This window comes from Phyllobates terribilis, unplaced genomic scaffold (genome assembly GCF_046119375.1).
Source record: "Phyllobates terribilis strain yellow unplaced genomic scaffold, ASM4611937v1 Scaffold_11__3_contigs__length_659146591, whole genome shotgun sequence".
In the NCBI taxonomy this organism is placed as follows: Eukaryota; Metazoa; Chordata; class Amphibia; order Anura; family Dendrobatidae; genus Phyllobates; species Phyllobates terribilis.
In genome coordinates, this window is record NW_027362771.1 from 441,781,132 (window position 1) to 441,798,930 (window position 17,799).

General features: G+C 38.6%; 1 protein-coding gene across 1 annotated transcript in view; it reads right to left on the bottom strand.

Annotated features, from left to right (window-relative positions):
* Positions 1-355: 355 nt before the first annotated feature.
* Positions 356-17,799, bottom strand: part of ACAN (aggrecan) — a 104,084-nt gene continuing 86,640 nt past the window's right edge. The window contains exons 16-19 of the mRNA XM_073653271.1: positions 16,753-16,835; positions 12,108-12,252; positions 6,391-6,573; positions 356-2,974 (exon numbers count right to left, since the gene is read on the bottom strand). Coding sequence (XP_073509372.1) covers positions 2,895-2,974; positions 6,391-6,573; positions 12,108-12,252; positions 16,753-16,835 — 491 coding nt within the window. The 3' untranslated portion in view covers positions 356-2,894. The remainder of the gene's footprint in view (positions 2,975-6,390; positions 6,574-12,107; positions 12,253-16,752; positions 16,836-17,799) is intronic.

Consider the following 17,799-nt stretch of genomic DNA (forward strand, 5'->3'; position numbering starts at 1 on the left):
GTAATTTGAATCCACCTAATCTCTCCATACCATCCTATATCTGACCGAAGAGGGGATCTCATCAAAATCATGCTGCAGCGCAGTCTCAGGCTTTGGGCTCTTAAAGAATTTATGAATTTCAGTATAGACTTATTGGACAAATACAAAATTATTTGCTTTAGTAGATTTCATTAAATTGGGTGCCCTTTATCAGGAACCCAAATCACCCAGAGTGTCTGCCTCTGTGACATTTAATATGTTGGCTTTCTGAATCCTAGGCTAGAATTGAAGCACATATCACCATTGTAGGACAAGCATTGAAGGCAAGTCTCTGGTGGCAGTAACATCAGTGAAATAACTGAAGAAATAGAAAATGTATGTTTTATTGGCTCAGTGCTTTATTTCATAGGTGTTACATGGTACAGAGTACAGTGCAAAGACTTTTTTGGACAATGCTCATTTGTAATAATATTGGCTGTATGCCCCTATCAGAAATCCATTGGCTTTCAGTGTATGATGTTTGTGAAGAGTGTTTTGAGGGTATATCAGACACATACAAATTTTGGATATAAACTCGTCTGCAGTACTATGGGTTAACAAAAAAAGCATTATTGAAGGACAAGCAGTGGCAGATGCCGACCCAGTCTTATTGCCGCGAGAGTCCAAATGCACTTGAGCTCCATAAAGCAAACACTTACACCACAAGGAGGCAGATAAAAGTGAATGACAATCATTTGCAAACCATTTTTATTTCCAAGTTTCGGAAATTAAATTCTAACGTTTATTTTTCAGTTAGTTTTGCCGCATTTTGTAAACATATTCATTATAGGACTTGCCCATATCTAATTTGACTTCATATTGGTTTACCAAGCTGATCAGAAGCCAAATATAAATTGAATATTTTCGGGAAATAACCACCTTTTTTTTTTTTCTTATTTACGAATGGCCATAAATAGACGAGTATCACCTCTTACTGGAAGGAAAACACTTGGGCACGGCCAGGACACTAAGCCTTTGTACCAAAGTTTGTAAGTCACTCATCAGTGTACGCAGTGTTCACACACCTTGGACTGGCAACATATTCACACATCGATCCAAAGATATCACTGCACATCCAGCAAAATATAATACAACAGGTTTTGCTTTTTTATTTATACACATTTCACAACGTTTTTTTTTTTTCACCTGATGTTACACATTCTTTACTCTGTCTTCTCTCTATGCACGATTCATAAAATATTTGTTTTGCTTTTTACAAAAAAAAAAAAAAAATAATAATAATAATATATAGAAAATGTTGTACCTGACATTACACACAGAGGCTCCTCCAGAATTCTAGGAGAATATTGCAACTTCATTTAAATAAAATTAGAACGTTGTATTCCAATTGTATTTTAATAACATTACATTATTATTTTTTTTAATATAAATAGGTGCACGGAAACATCATGCACTGCACGGTCCCCGGAGCCAAGGGTGGGAAATGGAAGCAAACTGTTTCAGTCCTACTACGGGGAGTCATGAGGTTCTTCTATTATAGAGACACAGGCACAGCTGGCAATGCAGGGGAAGCAGAGTGATGGTGGATTATGTTATCAGGTTTCAGAAAATCTGTCCACGGTATAATAATAGTCCTCGCCCTATTATAGAGCTGTAGCTATAGTAGGTCCCACTGCAGATCTCATTCAGCTAATTGGGAGAACATGGCATTGGTTTCAGGTGTATTATAGACATAATATCTTGCATTCAAGGCTATGGATGATGTATGAGACACAGATGCATCTGTCAAGCATTTCACAAATCCACAGGGTGTCCCAGTGGTCCAATAGATTTGCACATTACAGGGCATGCCAAGCTTTATCCGAATAGTAAGGTAATAATCTGCCAACATAACACAAGCGTAGATACGAAGCGTAGCTTTGCAAAAGGCATCTATTAACAGAGATACATCAAGGATGTGTCGCAACGACAATGACTTGTCCAAACGACGCATCCATACTTAAGAAAAGGAACCAAATCGAAAGATTTGCAGAGTTGCTTGTAAGCAGATCTGCAAGAACGACTCTTTTTATTGCTTAAGACTAGGTAAGTGCATTGTTACATAAGTGCAGAATTAGTATATAATGTGTGTGCAAATATTTCAGAGCATACTTAAACATATGACGTCAAAAGAACTCTTAGATGAGCAGCATTAGGCCATGCATGAGCGAATCGTCTAGAGTTAGAAAGTCTCCTCTGAAAGTCAAGTATATCTCTATGGTAAGTCCATACAGATGTATGACATCTACTCCAGCAAGAGCTTTCTAGACATGACCTTAGTAACCTTTGGGTAATAAGTGCAGTGGGAGAGGACTATTCATGGTAGCACATATGAAATGTGGCTACGGCTTGTAGTTTACATACCATTAGATAGTACAAGCACCATACCTGGACATTGTCTTTTCAATTTCTCACCCACCCCACCCCTTTGTCCTCTCACATTTGAGATACATTCAGCGATTTTTCACAATTTTTTTTATTTAAGGTCCTTAATGTGCAATGCGTTTGTTACTATATTTATATTTTTTAATTAAAGTCGGCCAGCCTGGAGTTTAAATAATAAAAATATTACATTATTATCACATTATATTTAGTTAAGGCAGGGGGGGAGATAGTCTTTATGGCTTCACATAGCCTTTCCTATTTCCAATCAACTCTTCCACCCTCCATTAAGAAAGGCACAATGTAATCCCTGACAAAGGCACTTCTTTGACCATTAGTAACAATGCTGAAACCTAATTTGCTTTGGTGCTTTTTTTTTTTATATACAGCTTGGGTTTTTCTTCAATATAAACTCCTTATATGACAAAACAAAAAGAAATTGACATTGTTAACATAAATGTTCATTACAATAATTTTTTTTTTGTCTTTTTCATTTAATGGGCTGTGTTTTGTGCAACTCTGCTAGTGGATTTCGATCGAAGTCTGGGGCTTCTCTTGTGTCTGTAAGTGGAAGCTGCAGGAAGTGAACAGAGAGAAAAAGGAAACGGAAAAAAATCGTAAGTCAACTTTATTATTTTCCATTATCTTATTCAATGATACATATTATAAAGTACAAGTTAACTTTATGCTAAATCTCAAAAATAATTAAAAAAATATATTTACCTAATTTATCTATCTGTCTGGACAAAAATACAAAAATTGGAGGCAGCACTCCAAAAAATTATGGTAAAGAGAGTGGTTTATTAGTCCATAGTGGCAACGTTTCAGTTCTGAAGTGTGAACCTTTCTCAAGCATAGTTCAGAATCGCAACATTGGCACTATAGGCTAATAAACCACTCTCTGTGCTATAAGTTTTTGGAGTGCTACCTCCACTTTTAGTTTTTCGTCTGGATGGTCTGGTTCTTGCCGGGAGGCTGTGCACCCATACTTCTCTGGTGCTGCTCCTGCTTTTCTATTTATATTATCTACAGTATCTATCTATCTATCTATGGAACAGCACCAATCATGTATATATGGGTGCAAGGCCTCCCAGACAATGATTCCGTTGTCATACTATATATTCAGGCAGAAGAAGGCAGCACTCCAAAAAATTGTTGAAAAACGTGGGGACTTTATTAGTCCATAAATGCAGCAACGTTTCGGCTTAACACAGCTTGAAAAAGACTGTGTTAAGCCAAAACTTTGCCACATTTATGGAGTAATAAAGTCCCCACTTTTTTTCAACAATTTTTTGGAGTGCTGCCTTCTTCTCTTATTGAATATCTATCTACGCATCTATCTATCTACAGTGGTGTGAAAAAGTGTTTTCCACCTTCCTGTTTTCTTATTCTTTTGCATGCTTGTCACACTTAAATGTTTCAGATCACAAAACAAATGTAAATATTACACAAAGATAACACAAGTAAACACAAAATGCATTTTTCAAATGACGGTCTTTATAATAAAGAGAAAAAGAAATCCAAACCTACAGGGACCTGTGTGAAAAAGTGATTGCCCCATAAACCTGGTTGGGCCGCCCCTAGCAGCAGCAACTTCAATCAAGCATTTGTGATAACTCGCAATGAGTCTTTTACAAGGCGCTGGAGGAATTCTGGCCCACTCATCTTTGCAAAATTGTTGTAATTCAGCCACATTGGAGGGTTTCCGTGCATGAAACACCTTTTTAAGGTCACACAGCATCTCAATCGGATTAAGGTCAGGATTTTGCCACTCCAAAGTCTGTATCTTTAGCCTGTTTTTTGTCTATCTACAAACCAAAGATTTTTGCAGCACACTATATGAAATAACACATATGCAACCATTGAATATGTGAAATTTAAAGTGCATTACAGCTATGTAGAATATACTAATATAATTAAAGCACAACTCCAGCGTTTTTTTTTTATTGCACTGCTGAAGTGGTGCTTGAAATGTAATTCCCCTTTCCAATCTCATACTCACCTGCCACACTGCCTTCATCCTTTTCCAGCGTTGCTCCGGTTGGTCTCCAGTGAAAAGTAACCTGCCTGCAGCTCCTGTGTTTCTTGGAGCGCACCGGAGGTCACTTTTCAATACATATCTATGAGAGCTTCATTCTGGCTCTCATAGACTTGCATTGAGCTCTTGTGTCCTAACTTCTACCTTCTAGCCAGTCAGAAGTTATAGGCACAAGATGGCACGGCAGGACCCTAGCGGCGTTGGTAAAAGGTAAAGTCACCAGAAAATGAGTATAAAAAAGGAGGCTGGGGGCTTATATTTAAACCGCCACTCCAGCACTGAAAAAAACCCAAAAAGCTGGAGTGGTGCTTGAAGGCCAATTCGTTTGTGCCCACCAGCCATGACAAGGCAACCTTTCTTTGGATGGACACTAACCATTTCTATCAGATGTGCCTCTCTTGGGCCTATAAATTTAAAGGACAAGTATCTATCTATCTATCTATCTATCTATCTATCTATCTATCTATCTATCTATCTACCTATCTATTGTATCTATCCATTTATCTATCTATCTAGAAAATAAGAAAAAAACGTGGCTTTACTGATCCATAAACAGCAATGTTTCGGCAGATTTCTGAGAAATGTTGCTGTTTATGGATCTCTAAAGCCACGTTTTTTTCACTTTAATTTTTGGAGTGCTGCCTGTTTTTTCTTATTTTCTATTTGTGGAAAGTTTGGACATCACCTTAACAGGTTTTATTGCACCCAGCTTCTTTTGGTAGTGCTGCTAAATTTTCTTAACTATTCATCTATCTATCTATCTATCTATCTATCTATCTATCTATCTATCTATCTATCTATCTATCTATCTATCTATCTTATCTATCATCTATCTATCTATCTATCTATTTATCATATCTATCTATGTTTTGTATCTATCTATCTATGGTATTTATCTATCTATAGCATCTATCTATCTATTGTAGTGCGGCAGTGTTCACACAGTGCGATTTAACAGGCAGTGACCCAAGAGTGTCCAACTTAAAGCTTTTATTGTCCAAAAACTCACACAATTACAGGCAGATTTATCCTCTGGATCGCAGCCGGGTCCTGCAGTAACATATGAACGAAAACAACCTTGTTGCCATGGGAGACGGCACTGCCGTAACACTTGTGGGTGAGTCAGTCGGTTGCCTTCACAGGCCTGTGTTCAGCTTCACACAGGCTTGCAGTGCAGAGCCTCCTACTCTGCTGCTAGCAATCTCAACACTGACACACCCAAACCTTTGCTGAGGTTTAAATGTGAATCCTGGACATGAGCCAGTTGTAAGACCCGGACTGGAGGGAGTGACCCGCCCCACTACCATCCTGTAGATCACTCAAAAATAAAAGCCCAGGTCAGGCTTTCTTAAATCTTCTTAAGCTTGACCAATTCCAAACTTTTACTTTTATTTGTCACAGCAAGCAGAGCTGTTTCTGTGATTGCAATGCACTCCAGTGGGTTCAATAATTCTCTATGTGCATCCTAGGGGATACATATCGTCCCTCGCATATAATTTCCCTCACTGTCTCTATCTATCTATCTATCTATCTATCTATCTATCTATCTATCTATCTATCTATCTATCTATCTATCCATCTATCTCTCTCATCAATATTTGATAGCTAGAGCTGCGACTCCCAGGAAATCAGTAGATTACATAAATGAACAGGATCAAGAGAATGTTAATTTACCATTACCAAATATATTAACTATGGGATTAGAAATAGATTGGCTTTGTATACATATCAGCACCTGGCATAATGTTGCACAACCTACCATTAGCTGGAATAATCACAGAATCATCAGGTTGTGTACCAAAAGGAGCATTAATAATTATTCACAACAACAATTAACTGTGCTGAAATTAAAGTACAACTGAAGTGTTTAGCTGGAGTGAATGCATTCAGATATGAGTATTACAATCCCTCCCCACCCCAAAAATGTTTAAAGAACAAAAAGGTATACTTACGATCTATGCACTGTATTCTAGGTACTTCCCACTGCCCACTTGGTAGGCACCGAATTATAGGAACGTGACGCTGTAGGAGACCTTCGTTACATTGGTACCGCACTAATGAGCTGATTTCATATCGCTCCTTCCTTTTTCCTAATGTATAGGCATTCTCAACCACTGGAGGATCATTACAAGCCACTAGGAGGTAAGAGAGGAAAGAGAATATTACTTATATCTGCATTAGGCATTCTTTTACCTGGGACAAATAATCAGGTTAATCTGATCAAGTCAGAGCGATCAGTTTGTGCACCCATTACGCCAAGTGCACATACAGTGGTGGCCAAAAGTATTGGCACCCCTGCAATTCTGTCAGATAATACTCAGTTTCTTCCTGAAAATGATTGCAATCACAAATTCTTTGGTATTATTATCTTCATTTAATTTGTCTTCAATGAAAAAACACAAAAATAATTGTCCTAAAGCCAAATTGGATACAATTCCACACCAAACCTAAAAAAGGGGGTGGACAAAAGTATTGGCACTGTTTGAAAAATCATGTGATGTTTCTCTAATTCGTGTAATTAACAGCACCTGTAACTTACCTGTGGCACCTAACAGGTGTTGGCAATAACTAAATCACACTTGCAGCCAGTTAACATGGATTAAAGTTGACTCAACCTCTGTCCTGTGTCCTTGTGTGTACCACATTGAGCATGGAGAAAAGAAAGAAGACCAAAGAACGGTCTGAGGACTTGAGACACCAAATTGTGAGGAAGCATGAGCAATCTCAAGGCTACAAGTCCATCTCCAAAGACCTGAATGTTCCTGTGTCTTCCGTGCGCAGTGTCATCAAGAAGTTTAAAGCCCATGGCGCTGTGGCTAACCTCCCTAGGTGTGGACGGAAAAGAAAAATTGACGAGAAATTTCAACGCAAGATTGTGCGGATGGTGGATAAAGAAAAGAACCTCGACTAACATCCAAACAAGTTCAAGCCGCCCTGCAGTCCGAGGATACAACAGTGTCAACCCATACTATCCGTCGGCGTCTGAATGAAAAGGGACTGTATGGTAGGATACCCAGGAAGACCCCACTTCTTAACCCGAGACATAAAAAAGCCAGGCTGGAGTTTGCCAAAACTTACATGAGAAAGCCTAAAACGTTTTGGAAGAATGTTCTCTGGTCAAATGAGACAATAGTAGAGCTTTTTGGGAAAAAGCATCAACATAGAGTGTACAGGAAAAAAAAAGAGGCATTCAAAGAAAAGAACATGGTCCCTACAGTCAAACATGGCAGAGGTTCCCTGATGTTTTGGGGTTGCTTTGCTGCCTCTGGCACTGGACTGCTTGACCGTGTGCATGGCATTATGAAATCTGAAGACTACCAACAAATTTTGCAGCATAATGTAGGGCCCAGTGTGAGAAAGCTGGGTCTCCCTCAGAGGTCATGGGTCTTCCAGCAGGACAATGACCTAAAACACACTTCCAAAAAGCACTATAAAATGGTTTGAGAGAAAGCACTGGAGACTTCTAAGGTGGCCAGCAATGAGTCCAGACCTGAATCCCATAGAACACCTGTGGAGAGATCTCAAAATGGCAGTTTGGAGAAGACACCCTTCAAATATCAGGGACCTGGAGCAGTTTGCCAAAGAAGAATGGTCTACAATTCCAACAGAGCATTGTAAGAAACTCATTGATGGTTTCCGGAAGCGGTTGTTCCCAGTTATTTTGGCTAAAGGTTGTGCAACCAAGTATTAGGCTGAGGGTGCCAATACTTTTGTCTGGGCCATTTTTGGAGTTTTGTGTGAAATGATCATTGATTTGATTTTTGCTTCATTCTCTTTTGTGTTTTTTCCTTGCAAGCGAATTAAATGAAGATAATAATACCAAAGAATTTGTGATTGCAATCATTTTCAGGAAGAAACTATTCAGAAACTATTCAGGAAGAAACTATTCTGTCAGAGTATTATCTGACAGAATTGCAGGGGTGCCAATACTTTTGGCCACCACTGTACATCACCAGACCCCTCCGACTATGCCCCTGAGATGACATTTCCTTTGGCACCTAATTTTCCTTACTGCTTCAACACTTAGGGTTCCTACCGTCTATCGATTATACACATGCACTGGAATAAATGAAAAATGGGTTGATTTTCCAGTGCTACCTGGGTCCCCTGCCAGTCTCCATGTCTCCTCTTTCAGCCCGCTGGATATGTGACGCATTACTCACTGCTGCTGAGACTGGTTGGGAATACTATGCAACGCTATAAAAACAGCAGTTGTGAATCAGTATAGGTGAGTATGATTTTTTTTTAGCTTCCACCATGCTGGGTGGTTTTTGAAAGAATAAATCTTTTAAGCCCACTCATTTGATTCATCCCACTACACATGGCAAATATTGGGAGATAAGGTTGTGTGTGTGTGTTTATGTCACTTTCAAATTTGCTTTTGCTATGCCACAGATCTTACTCCAGCAGGGACGCTCGAGTCTTAATGATGGGGCATGCAGTAAAATAGTAAATAGTATAGTGAATAGTAAAATGCCACTAATTCATTAAGAATTAATGAAGTTGGCGCATCTTACAAGTACTGTGCACCCCCCCCCCCGAGATATACTCAAGTCAAGGACTGGAGTATATTACTGGCAAAAGTTACGCTACTAAAGTGGAGTAACTTTTCATGAATTAGACAAGCATGCGTAACCATGTTCCGTCCCATTCATGATTTGCCAATTTTGATGAAGCTGGACGGTTCGTGTAGCAATTTTGCAACTTATTAAGGTGTTTTATGACAGAAAACTGACTGAAAAATCTTTAAAGAATAAGGGTTCCCGGTTTCTATTTACTAGTGCTACTGAGATTATGTTTTAAACTATTACAAAATGTTGATGTCTTGGAAAATTTCTCTACTCAGTTAACTATTATTTTTATAGATATATTTATTAATATATTGTATCAGAACAAAAAAAGAAGAACACAAAATAAGAATATAATGCTGTCTGCAGGGACTCCAGGGTAAGTGTTAGAAGAGCTAAAGCCATTAATTAAGTGAGGCTTACAAAAGCAATAAAAAAGGATTTGGGGGGTATGTCAAAAGTAAAAGAAAAGTCAAAGATGCTATGGGAGTTTTACAGGATGAAAAGGGGAAGTGGCCAAAAATGATGTTGAGAAGGCAACACTTTTAAATTCCTATTTTGCATCTGTGTTCTCTAAGAAAGCAAATGTAACATCAAATGATCTTCACTGTGCTATCAAAGGAATAAAAGAATGCACACTATCTATAAACAGAGAGATAGTGAGGCAACACTTGGCTAATTTAAATGAATTTAAATCTCCCGGTCCAGATTAATTACATTCTAGGGTACTGAAAGAGATAGCAGAGGAAATTGCAGAACCATTAGCAAGAATCTTTGAAAATTCCTGGAGAACAGGAGAAGTCCCAGAAGATTGGAGAAGGGCAAATGTTGTCCCGATCTTCAAAAAAGGAATGGAGATGGAGCCAGGAAATTACAGGCCAGTGAGGCTTACTTCTATACCAGGAAAGATCTTTGAACAAATTATTAAACAGCATGTATGTAAGTACTTGGATAAAAATACAGTAATTAACCAGAGCCAGCATGGGTTTGTAGCAAACAAATCATGCCAGACTAACCTAATTTCCTTCTATGATGGCATCTCTGACTGGGTGGATCAGGGAAATGCGGTAGATATAGTATATCTCGACTTCAGCAAAACCATTTCATAAAGTATCTCATACTATCCTTACTGACAAAATAACCAAGTATGGGATTGACAAGACAATGGTTAGGTGGATTCATAACTGGCTCAGTGATCGTACTCAAAGAGTGGTAATAAATGGTTGCACATACAATTGGAAGAATGTTTCAAGTGGGGTATCACAAGGTCATATCCTGGCTCCAGTGTTGTTCCACATTTTTATAAATGACCTAGATAAGGGAACTGAAATTAAACTAATCAAATTTGCAGATGATGCAAAGCTAGGAGAGATAGCTAACATTAGAGAAGACAGCGAAAGGATTCAGAAGGATCTAGATAAGCTTGAACAATGGGCAGCGACTAATAGAATGGTATTTAACAGGGAGAAATGCAAGATTCCACATCTGGGCAAGAAAAATGAAAATGACATCTACAGAATGGGAGTAATAGAACTAAGCACCAGCACGTGTAAAAAAGACTTGGGTATGCTAATAGATCACAGACTGCACATGAGTCAACAGTGTGATGCAGCAGCAAAAAAGGCAAACACAGTTCTGGGATGTATTAAGAGAAGCATAGAGTCTGGATCACGGGAAGTAAATGTCCCCCTCTCCTCCTCCTTGGTCTGACCTCATCTGGAATTCTGTGTTCAGTTCTAGGCACCACATTTTAAAAAAGACATAGAAAAACAGGAGCAAATTCAGAGAAAAGCTACCAGTATGGTTAGCGGACTGCAAACTATGTCCTACAAGGAACGGTTAAAGGATCTAGGAATGTTTAACTTGCAAAAAAGAAGGCTAAGAGGAGACTTAGTAGCTGTCTACAAATATCTGAAGGGATGTCACAGTGTGGAGGGATAATCCTCATTCTCAAATGCGCATGGAAACATGAGAAGCAATGGAATAAAACTGAAAGGGAGAAGATACAGATTAGATATTAGAAAAAACTTTTTGACAGTGAGGGTGATCAGTGAGTGGAACAGGCGGCCACGAGAGGTGGTGAGTTCTTCTTCAATGAAAGTCTTCAAACACAGGTTGGACAGACATCTGTCTGAGATGGTTTAGTGAATCCTGCATTGAGCAGGGGGATAGACACAATGACCCTGGAGGTCCATCACAACTAACATTCTATGATTCTAAAGGTAAAAAATATTACAATGTAGGAACAGTAAAAAGTAACCGCCAAGCAACATATTCTTGTTTCACATCTATTCCCTAAATTTGGTTGCTAGGCTCATGAACATTGCAGCAGCCTCCCTTTACTGTGCCAACCATGGAAAGCTAAGTCAAACACTTCCCCGGCTGCCACTGAACTGGTACTGTGCTATAAATAAGAGCCAGCTTAATTATTTTTTTTTTGTAAATAATTATACAAAGTCTCCTTATTATGCTTCCCTGGATTACCCTTCCTCAGCATATTTATATACCGCTCTGGGCTTTTCTGAGTTTTCGGTGCTTAGCAACAATATTGAAGAGGATTTTCCTTAAACAAAACATGTTGTTTCATTAAAAAGCGGCACAATACTTTACTCTTTGTAAGATTTACTAAAAGAAAGCAAATAATGGGAAAGTACCCACAAGAAATTACTGCTGCTCCATTAACAGACATGGTTATAAATTTTAGTCTGTTCCACTTTATTGTGCTCTTAAAGGTTTCTGGAGCCGCAATTTCCACTATTCTCCAAACAGTATGTTTTAGCCCCAAATATTAAAATATTACTTTGCAGTAGTGAGCTAGTAGTGAGAACTAGGCAAGTGAAGCGCACACTACATAAATCTCTAGCCCCAATGTGTTTAAATTGTTGACAAACACATGTATACAGTAAGTCACCCATTGATGCCCCCTGTAAAACAACTGCACTGCATGGTATACATATTTTGGTATTTTTCTTTATAATATGCCTTTTAAAACAGCAAAAAAAACAAAATAGGAATAAAATAGTAAGCCAGTAAAATATATGTCCAAACAACACCATTCTTCATATGTTGGGTCCATTGACCTGTTTCAGATTACTCAGTACCTGTTCCCTTCTTGCATGTGAAAGGCAGGTGGTAATTGCAGGGCACATCATTCCATTCGCCTCTCTCATGCCAGATCATCACCACACAGTCTTCTCCAGTAGCAAAGAAGTTATCTGGCTGATTTGGTCTCCAATTTTCATAAAGCTAGTGGCAAAAAAAATAACATTTTATTAAAGCTTGATGGAGGAAATCCAAACTGTATTAGTCTAAAATGTAAAGAGGCACCCATGAATACATTCAGCTGAAATCCAATTCTAAAACATTAACCAGGCTGTGGAAGGTTATATTCTTTTATTGTCATTATTAAGCTACATTTTTCTAAATCTTCAGGCTCAGTTCACGCTAGCACTGGGGTCTGTTCGGTCAGGTTTTTATTGCTGTCCATTGGCCATTATAGCACAGTCTGTTGTTATAGCCTTTCCAGAGACAAAAAAATAATTCTGAAAAACCTTACAGAACCATTATTATAAGTCACTAGCATCCGCTAGGCACTAAGATTTGTTATTATAACGTAATAACAGAAATCACTATGCCTTCTAATTAGAGATGTGGAAAAATAACCAAACTACCCGTCGTCCAGTTCAGTCCTCCATAACAGCCGGACCAGGACAGTGTTCACTTCTGTGCCAGCTGTCCTTTTCCCGTCATCCAGGACACCTCTGCTGCTTCCTAGGACCCCTCAACATCATTATGCCATGTGAAGCCCAGTTACTTGGCCTCCTTCAATGTCATGACATGTGTCTTGCTGCAAACGTGACACCAGACAAGGATGGTTTGAATCTTTTGTTCATCTCTAAGTCCAAGGCGACATTCCCACCATGAGATTTTGGTGTGTTTTTGAAGCGGCGTAAAAAACCCAGCATTTTACAGTTCCAGGAAAGTGTATGGGATTTATAGAAATCTCATGCCCACTGTGCTTCATTTTTATGTAACATAAACTCCCCTGTGGTGCGTGTTTCAAAACCACAGCATGTCAATTTCTATTGCAGGTATGCAGCGTTTTCTGTGAATAATTTCCCCATAGACTTGCATTAGGTGCGGAAATTCCACTGTTAAAAAACACACATGCATTTTGAGTGCGGCAGAAATACATAAAAAATGCATGTAGTCTGCACCTAAGTGTGTCAAAAACGCTATAAAACGCATCAAAAACACGATAAAAATGCATGTTAAAAAACGCACACAAAAAAGCAATGAAAGAATGCAAGTAACCTAATTTAAATAGTAAGTGCAGAAATGGTGAAGAAATTCTGCAGTGTCAAAAACTCAACAAAATCTCATTGTGGGAATGTAGCCTAATAGGTATCATTTTGATGTAATGTTTCAACTTTTTTTAATGTCCATGGGGCTATTTGTCCTTCCTCTTGCACACCATGTCAATACATATTGTGTATATTTTTGATATATTGTATCTGTTCCATTAAATTTGAAATTATGTTATTATAACCTAATTTATATGAATTCACCCTTCCACTTAAAACATGAACTTTAGTTTTGATTGGAGCTGAGCTCGGGATCATACTTTATTAAAGGTCTAGAGGTGTTCAGGACAGGTCTGATTTAGTTGTTTATATGCTTTTTTTATGCAAAACTTTGGTTTTCTCATATACCACTGATATATTAATTGACTTCATATAAAATTGACCCAAGTGTGTATTTCACATAACTGGTGGCAACCTCCTTACCATGTTTCTAATTATGTTGGTGCTATAGTAAATAATAGACTAACAGGTAACAAATTAAATAACACTAAAATGCTGCGGTGAGAACCATAAATGTTTTAGCTGTCAAAAAAGAACATTAATACAATGGTGTACTATACAATATGTAAACTGCAGGATTAATGATGTAAGGATGGCGTGAACTGTCTCAATTGTGGTGTCATTCCTGAGTTATTCAATGATGCCAGGGTTCCAGGATGCCATCTTGCAGAAGGAGGAAGTGTCAATCAGTAGGGACCATTATTTTCGGCACTACAAGCATTGCTTCGTTGCATCTGGTGTTGGGGTTAGGTGTGGTTAGAGTCACCTTCATAAAAGGTTGTGTGTTTGGTACTTCTGGTAATTTTAATACAGAGAACACATAGAAGACTGTGAGATCGGGCACAGGTCTGGGCCTAGGAAGCCACTAAGGAACAAGCTAGAGGGTTGTAAGGAAAAGAGGCCTGAGAAGTGAATGCGCCAATATAGATTAGTGAGGAGTGGGACAGCTAAAGTTAGAGCAAGATGGGTTTTGAAGTAACAATCAGGGGTGTCCCTCAGAGATACATGAAGAGCTCTAAAGCTAGTCAGTCTGAGAGACTCTTAAAAGAAGGCCTCCATGTGCCGGTTACTGCACTAGGAAGCCAATAATATGGAATCAGAATCTTTAGTTATCTTCTTCCTACAAGTAAGGAGTGATGCTAGAAACACCCAGAGTAAATAAACATATACACTAAGTCAAGTTGAACCATGTGTTGTTGAGGTGGTACTCTTAATGGGGTACTCACAACATCACAATCAAGTACTATTGTACCAGATATCAAAAGTCGTTAAACTTTCCAACTAGTATCACTTAGCTAAAATGGATATTTCTGATGATCTCTATATACCACATCTGATTGGCTCCCGCTACGTTCTGCGGTAGTGCTTTGTTTAATGGGTTGAGCATGTGCAGTTACTAAGCAAAGCTTGAGCAGTACCTACAGTCCTTACTTTGGCCATTGGTACATGTGACTTTTTGGCAGCCGAGAATGCACAAGAGACTCCCCTACTTTTCGGTAATGTAATCTGCAGTAGGGCATCAGGTCTGCTGTTATGAAGAATAATTTTAACAGTAGAATAAAGGAAATGTTAGAGAGCCATGAAAGTGCTGATTTCTGAACAGAGGAGTTCTTATTTAGTTACATGAATATTTTAGTTTAGAAAAAGTAAAAAATGTCAGGACAACCACTTTAAAGAGATGATATATACAGTAAGGTTATGGACTGTAAACTCGGGTTGTGTTAAAAAGGGACCGCTCTCTGTAACATGCAGATGTGATGGTGTGCTGGTTATAAGCTCACACTGTTAGTGTCAGTAGTGATTCTGGAAATGGGTAGAGGCCTAGTGGCAGTAGAGACCCTGGGAGGAGTCAGGGCATCCTTATACAAGTTATAGTAGGAAGCTGTCTACCTTATACGCATAGCAAGTTAGCAACATGTATGTTCAGACAAAAGCCATCAGCCATTTTGGATGAAATTGACCACCAATTCTCTATCAAAAACTGTGTAAAATTGCTGCAACTTTTCTACTGCTTATTGTTCTGGTGTTCAAGAGACTGTGCTCATTAAATTCAAGAGTATCCACCATGCTTGTAAGTCAATAAAAGACTGACATTGTAAAGGGTATGTCTGATACCTAAAATGTCCTTTCTAAATATCACTTTTATAATTAGCTTTATTGCAAAATACCTTATGTTTGTCCTCATCCAGCTAATACCTAAATATGTTTATTTTTACTTCACTTCCTGTGGGTTTCATTTGAGAGGAGTCTCATACGAAACATCATCATGAGGTTGGGACTGCACTCACTTCACTGCAGCTTCTATCACCCCACCTGCAATAGGACATCATCAGGGGGTGGCACTACATTCACTTACTACAGTTTCTTTCTTCGCTACCCTCTGAACATATCCTGGATCCATGGCACTGACAGAAGCTATGGAAGAAGTGACCACAACACTGGCACTCTACTTCTGTCCACGCTGGCCACAATGTCTTACTGTGAAATCAGATGTTATCAGGGGTTGGAGACAGAAACAGGGTGAGTGACAGCAACACAGCCCCACAGCTTCTATCACTGCCCTAAAATGAATCATCATCAGGGGCCAGTGATAGAAGCAGGGTGAAGGACACTAGAACTGCCCACTAATGATGATTTATTAGAGAGTGCTAATAGAAGATGTGGGGCGGTGCTTCTGTCACTCACCTTCCTTCTATCACCATCCCCTGATGACGTCTCATTTTAACCCTGCATTGAGACAGAAGCAGAGTGTAGGTGCTCCGGTCACTTCTATCAGTGCCATGGATCCAGAAAATCTTCATAGGGCAGCGATTAAAAAAATTGTAGTAAGTGACATCCTGAGGACATCCTGTTTTTGTCAGGGTGATAGAAGCTGAGGGGAAGTGAATGTAGCTCCAACCTCCTCATGGTGCTTCATTTGAGACTCCTCTCAAACGAAACATCAAAGGAAGTGAAATAAAATAAACACATTTAGCGATTAGCTGGATAGGGAGAACTGTGTGGTATTTTATAATACAGCTAATTGCAAAAGTGCTTGGGGTGTAAAAGTAGATATTTAGAAATTACCTTTTAGGTATCGAAACAACCCCTTAAAGCATATGAACCAATTAAAGTAGCAATATTTTTGTTTGCACCAAAACGTGTCTGCCACATTAAAACTGAAGCACAACCCCTTTTAATGATATTATAAAAAAAAATCACACATCTTATCTATTTAAAAAGTTTTAAAGGTCTGTATAAGATTAGGTACAGAGGTCTGCTTTATATTACTAGACATTATTCTTAATCAAGGGTGCTTGAATTTTTCTTAGCTGCAATACCAAAAAAGGCTCATGGACAGAAATAGAGCTTTATGTGTAATCAGATAGTTAAGAACACTTACCATAGGACTGCCATCAGACCAACGGAAATCATTCTCCAGAGTTTTATCATTGAGTCCGATCCATTGATAGTCTTGTGCATTGCCTGTTATGTATTAGACAGGATTAATAAATATACTGTTTAGGTTGAACAGGTAACAGATGGTTTATTCGGGTATATACATGTTGCAGAGATGGCAGTTTTTGCACATTTTTCACACAGAAGTCCTGTTGCCACTTCTGATATGTGTGTTTTAGGCTGCGTCCACATATAGCTAACACTGCATCTTCGTTTCCATCTGGCATTTAACAAAAACACGGAAGCTTATGGAGGAACTGATCTCATTGTTTGCAAAATGATTGTTCAAACCTGTCCAGTGCATTCATTTTTTCTTTGGACATGTGCCGGCCTCATGACCCAATCTCAATGTTTCATGTAACATTTTGTTTTGGCCTCGGACCAGTACCAAAGTGTAAATAATAAAAATAAGTCTGATGGTAAATGATGAATTTTTGCATCAGTTTTGCCATCACTTCAGATCCTTTGATGCAATGGATAGACGATAATCCAACCTTAGTAAACACTTGCACTTCCATTAAAATACCAGTTCTGGGAACATAAATTTAGAACTCTGCTAATGCCGCTGAAGGTGGTCATATTAGAATATGGCTCCATTTCAGGTTTTGCTATGGGGTGGTATGATTTCTTCGTACCCCTATGGGTGGTACTATACCCTCTATCAAAGAGTTGGGTCTCTACATAGTCATAGACTACAGTCATAGACATTGAAACACCCACTGGTCCATTTATTTCTATATAATGGGAGATCAGTAAAAAACAAAGTTATGTGAACAGATGCACATTTCTTATATTAAGAGGACCTGTCACCAGGTCAAATAAGGCCAATTTTTGCCCTTATTTTATTCAAGAACAGAATGCTCAGGGGAGCAGCAGACATAAAACAAGAGCTAAAAAGATGCCATTTTTGACCTAGTGATAAGTCCTATTGAACCTTTTTAATACCGTAGTTTATTTTTTTGCTCCTTTGCTTTTTCCTCCCATTCTTTTA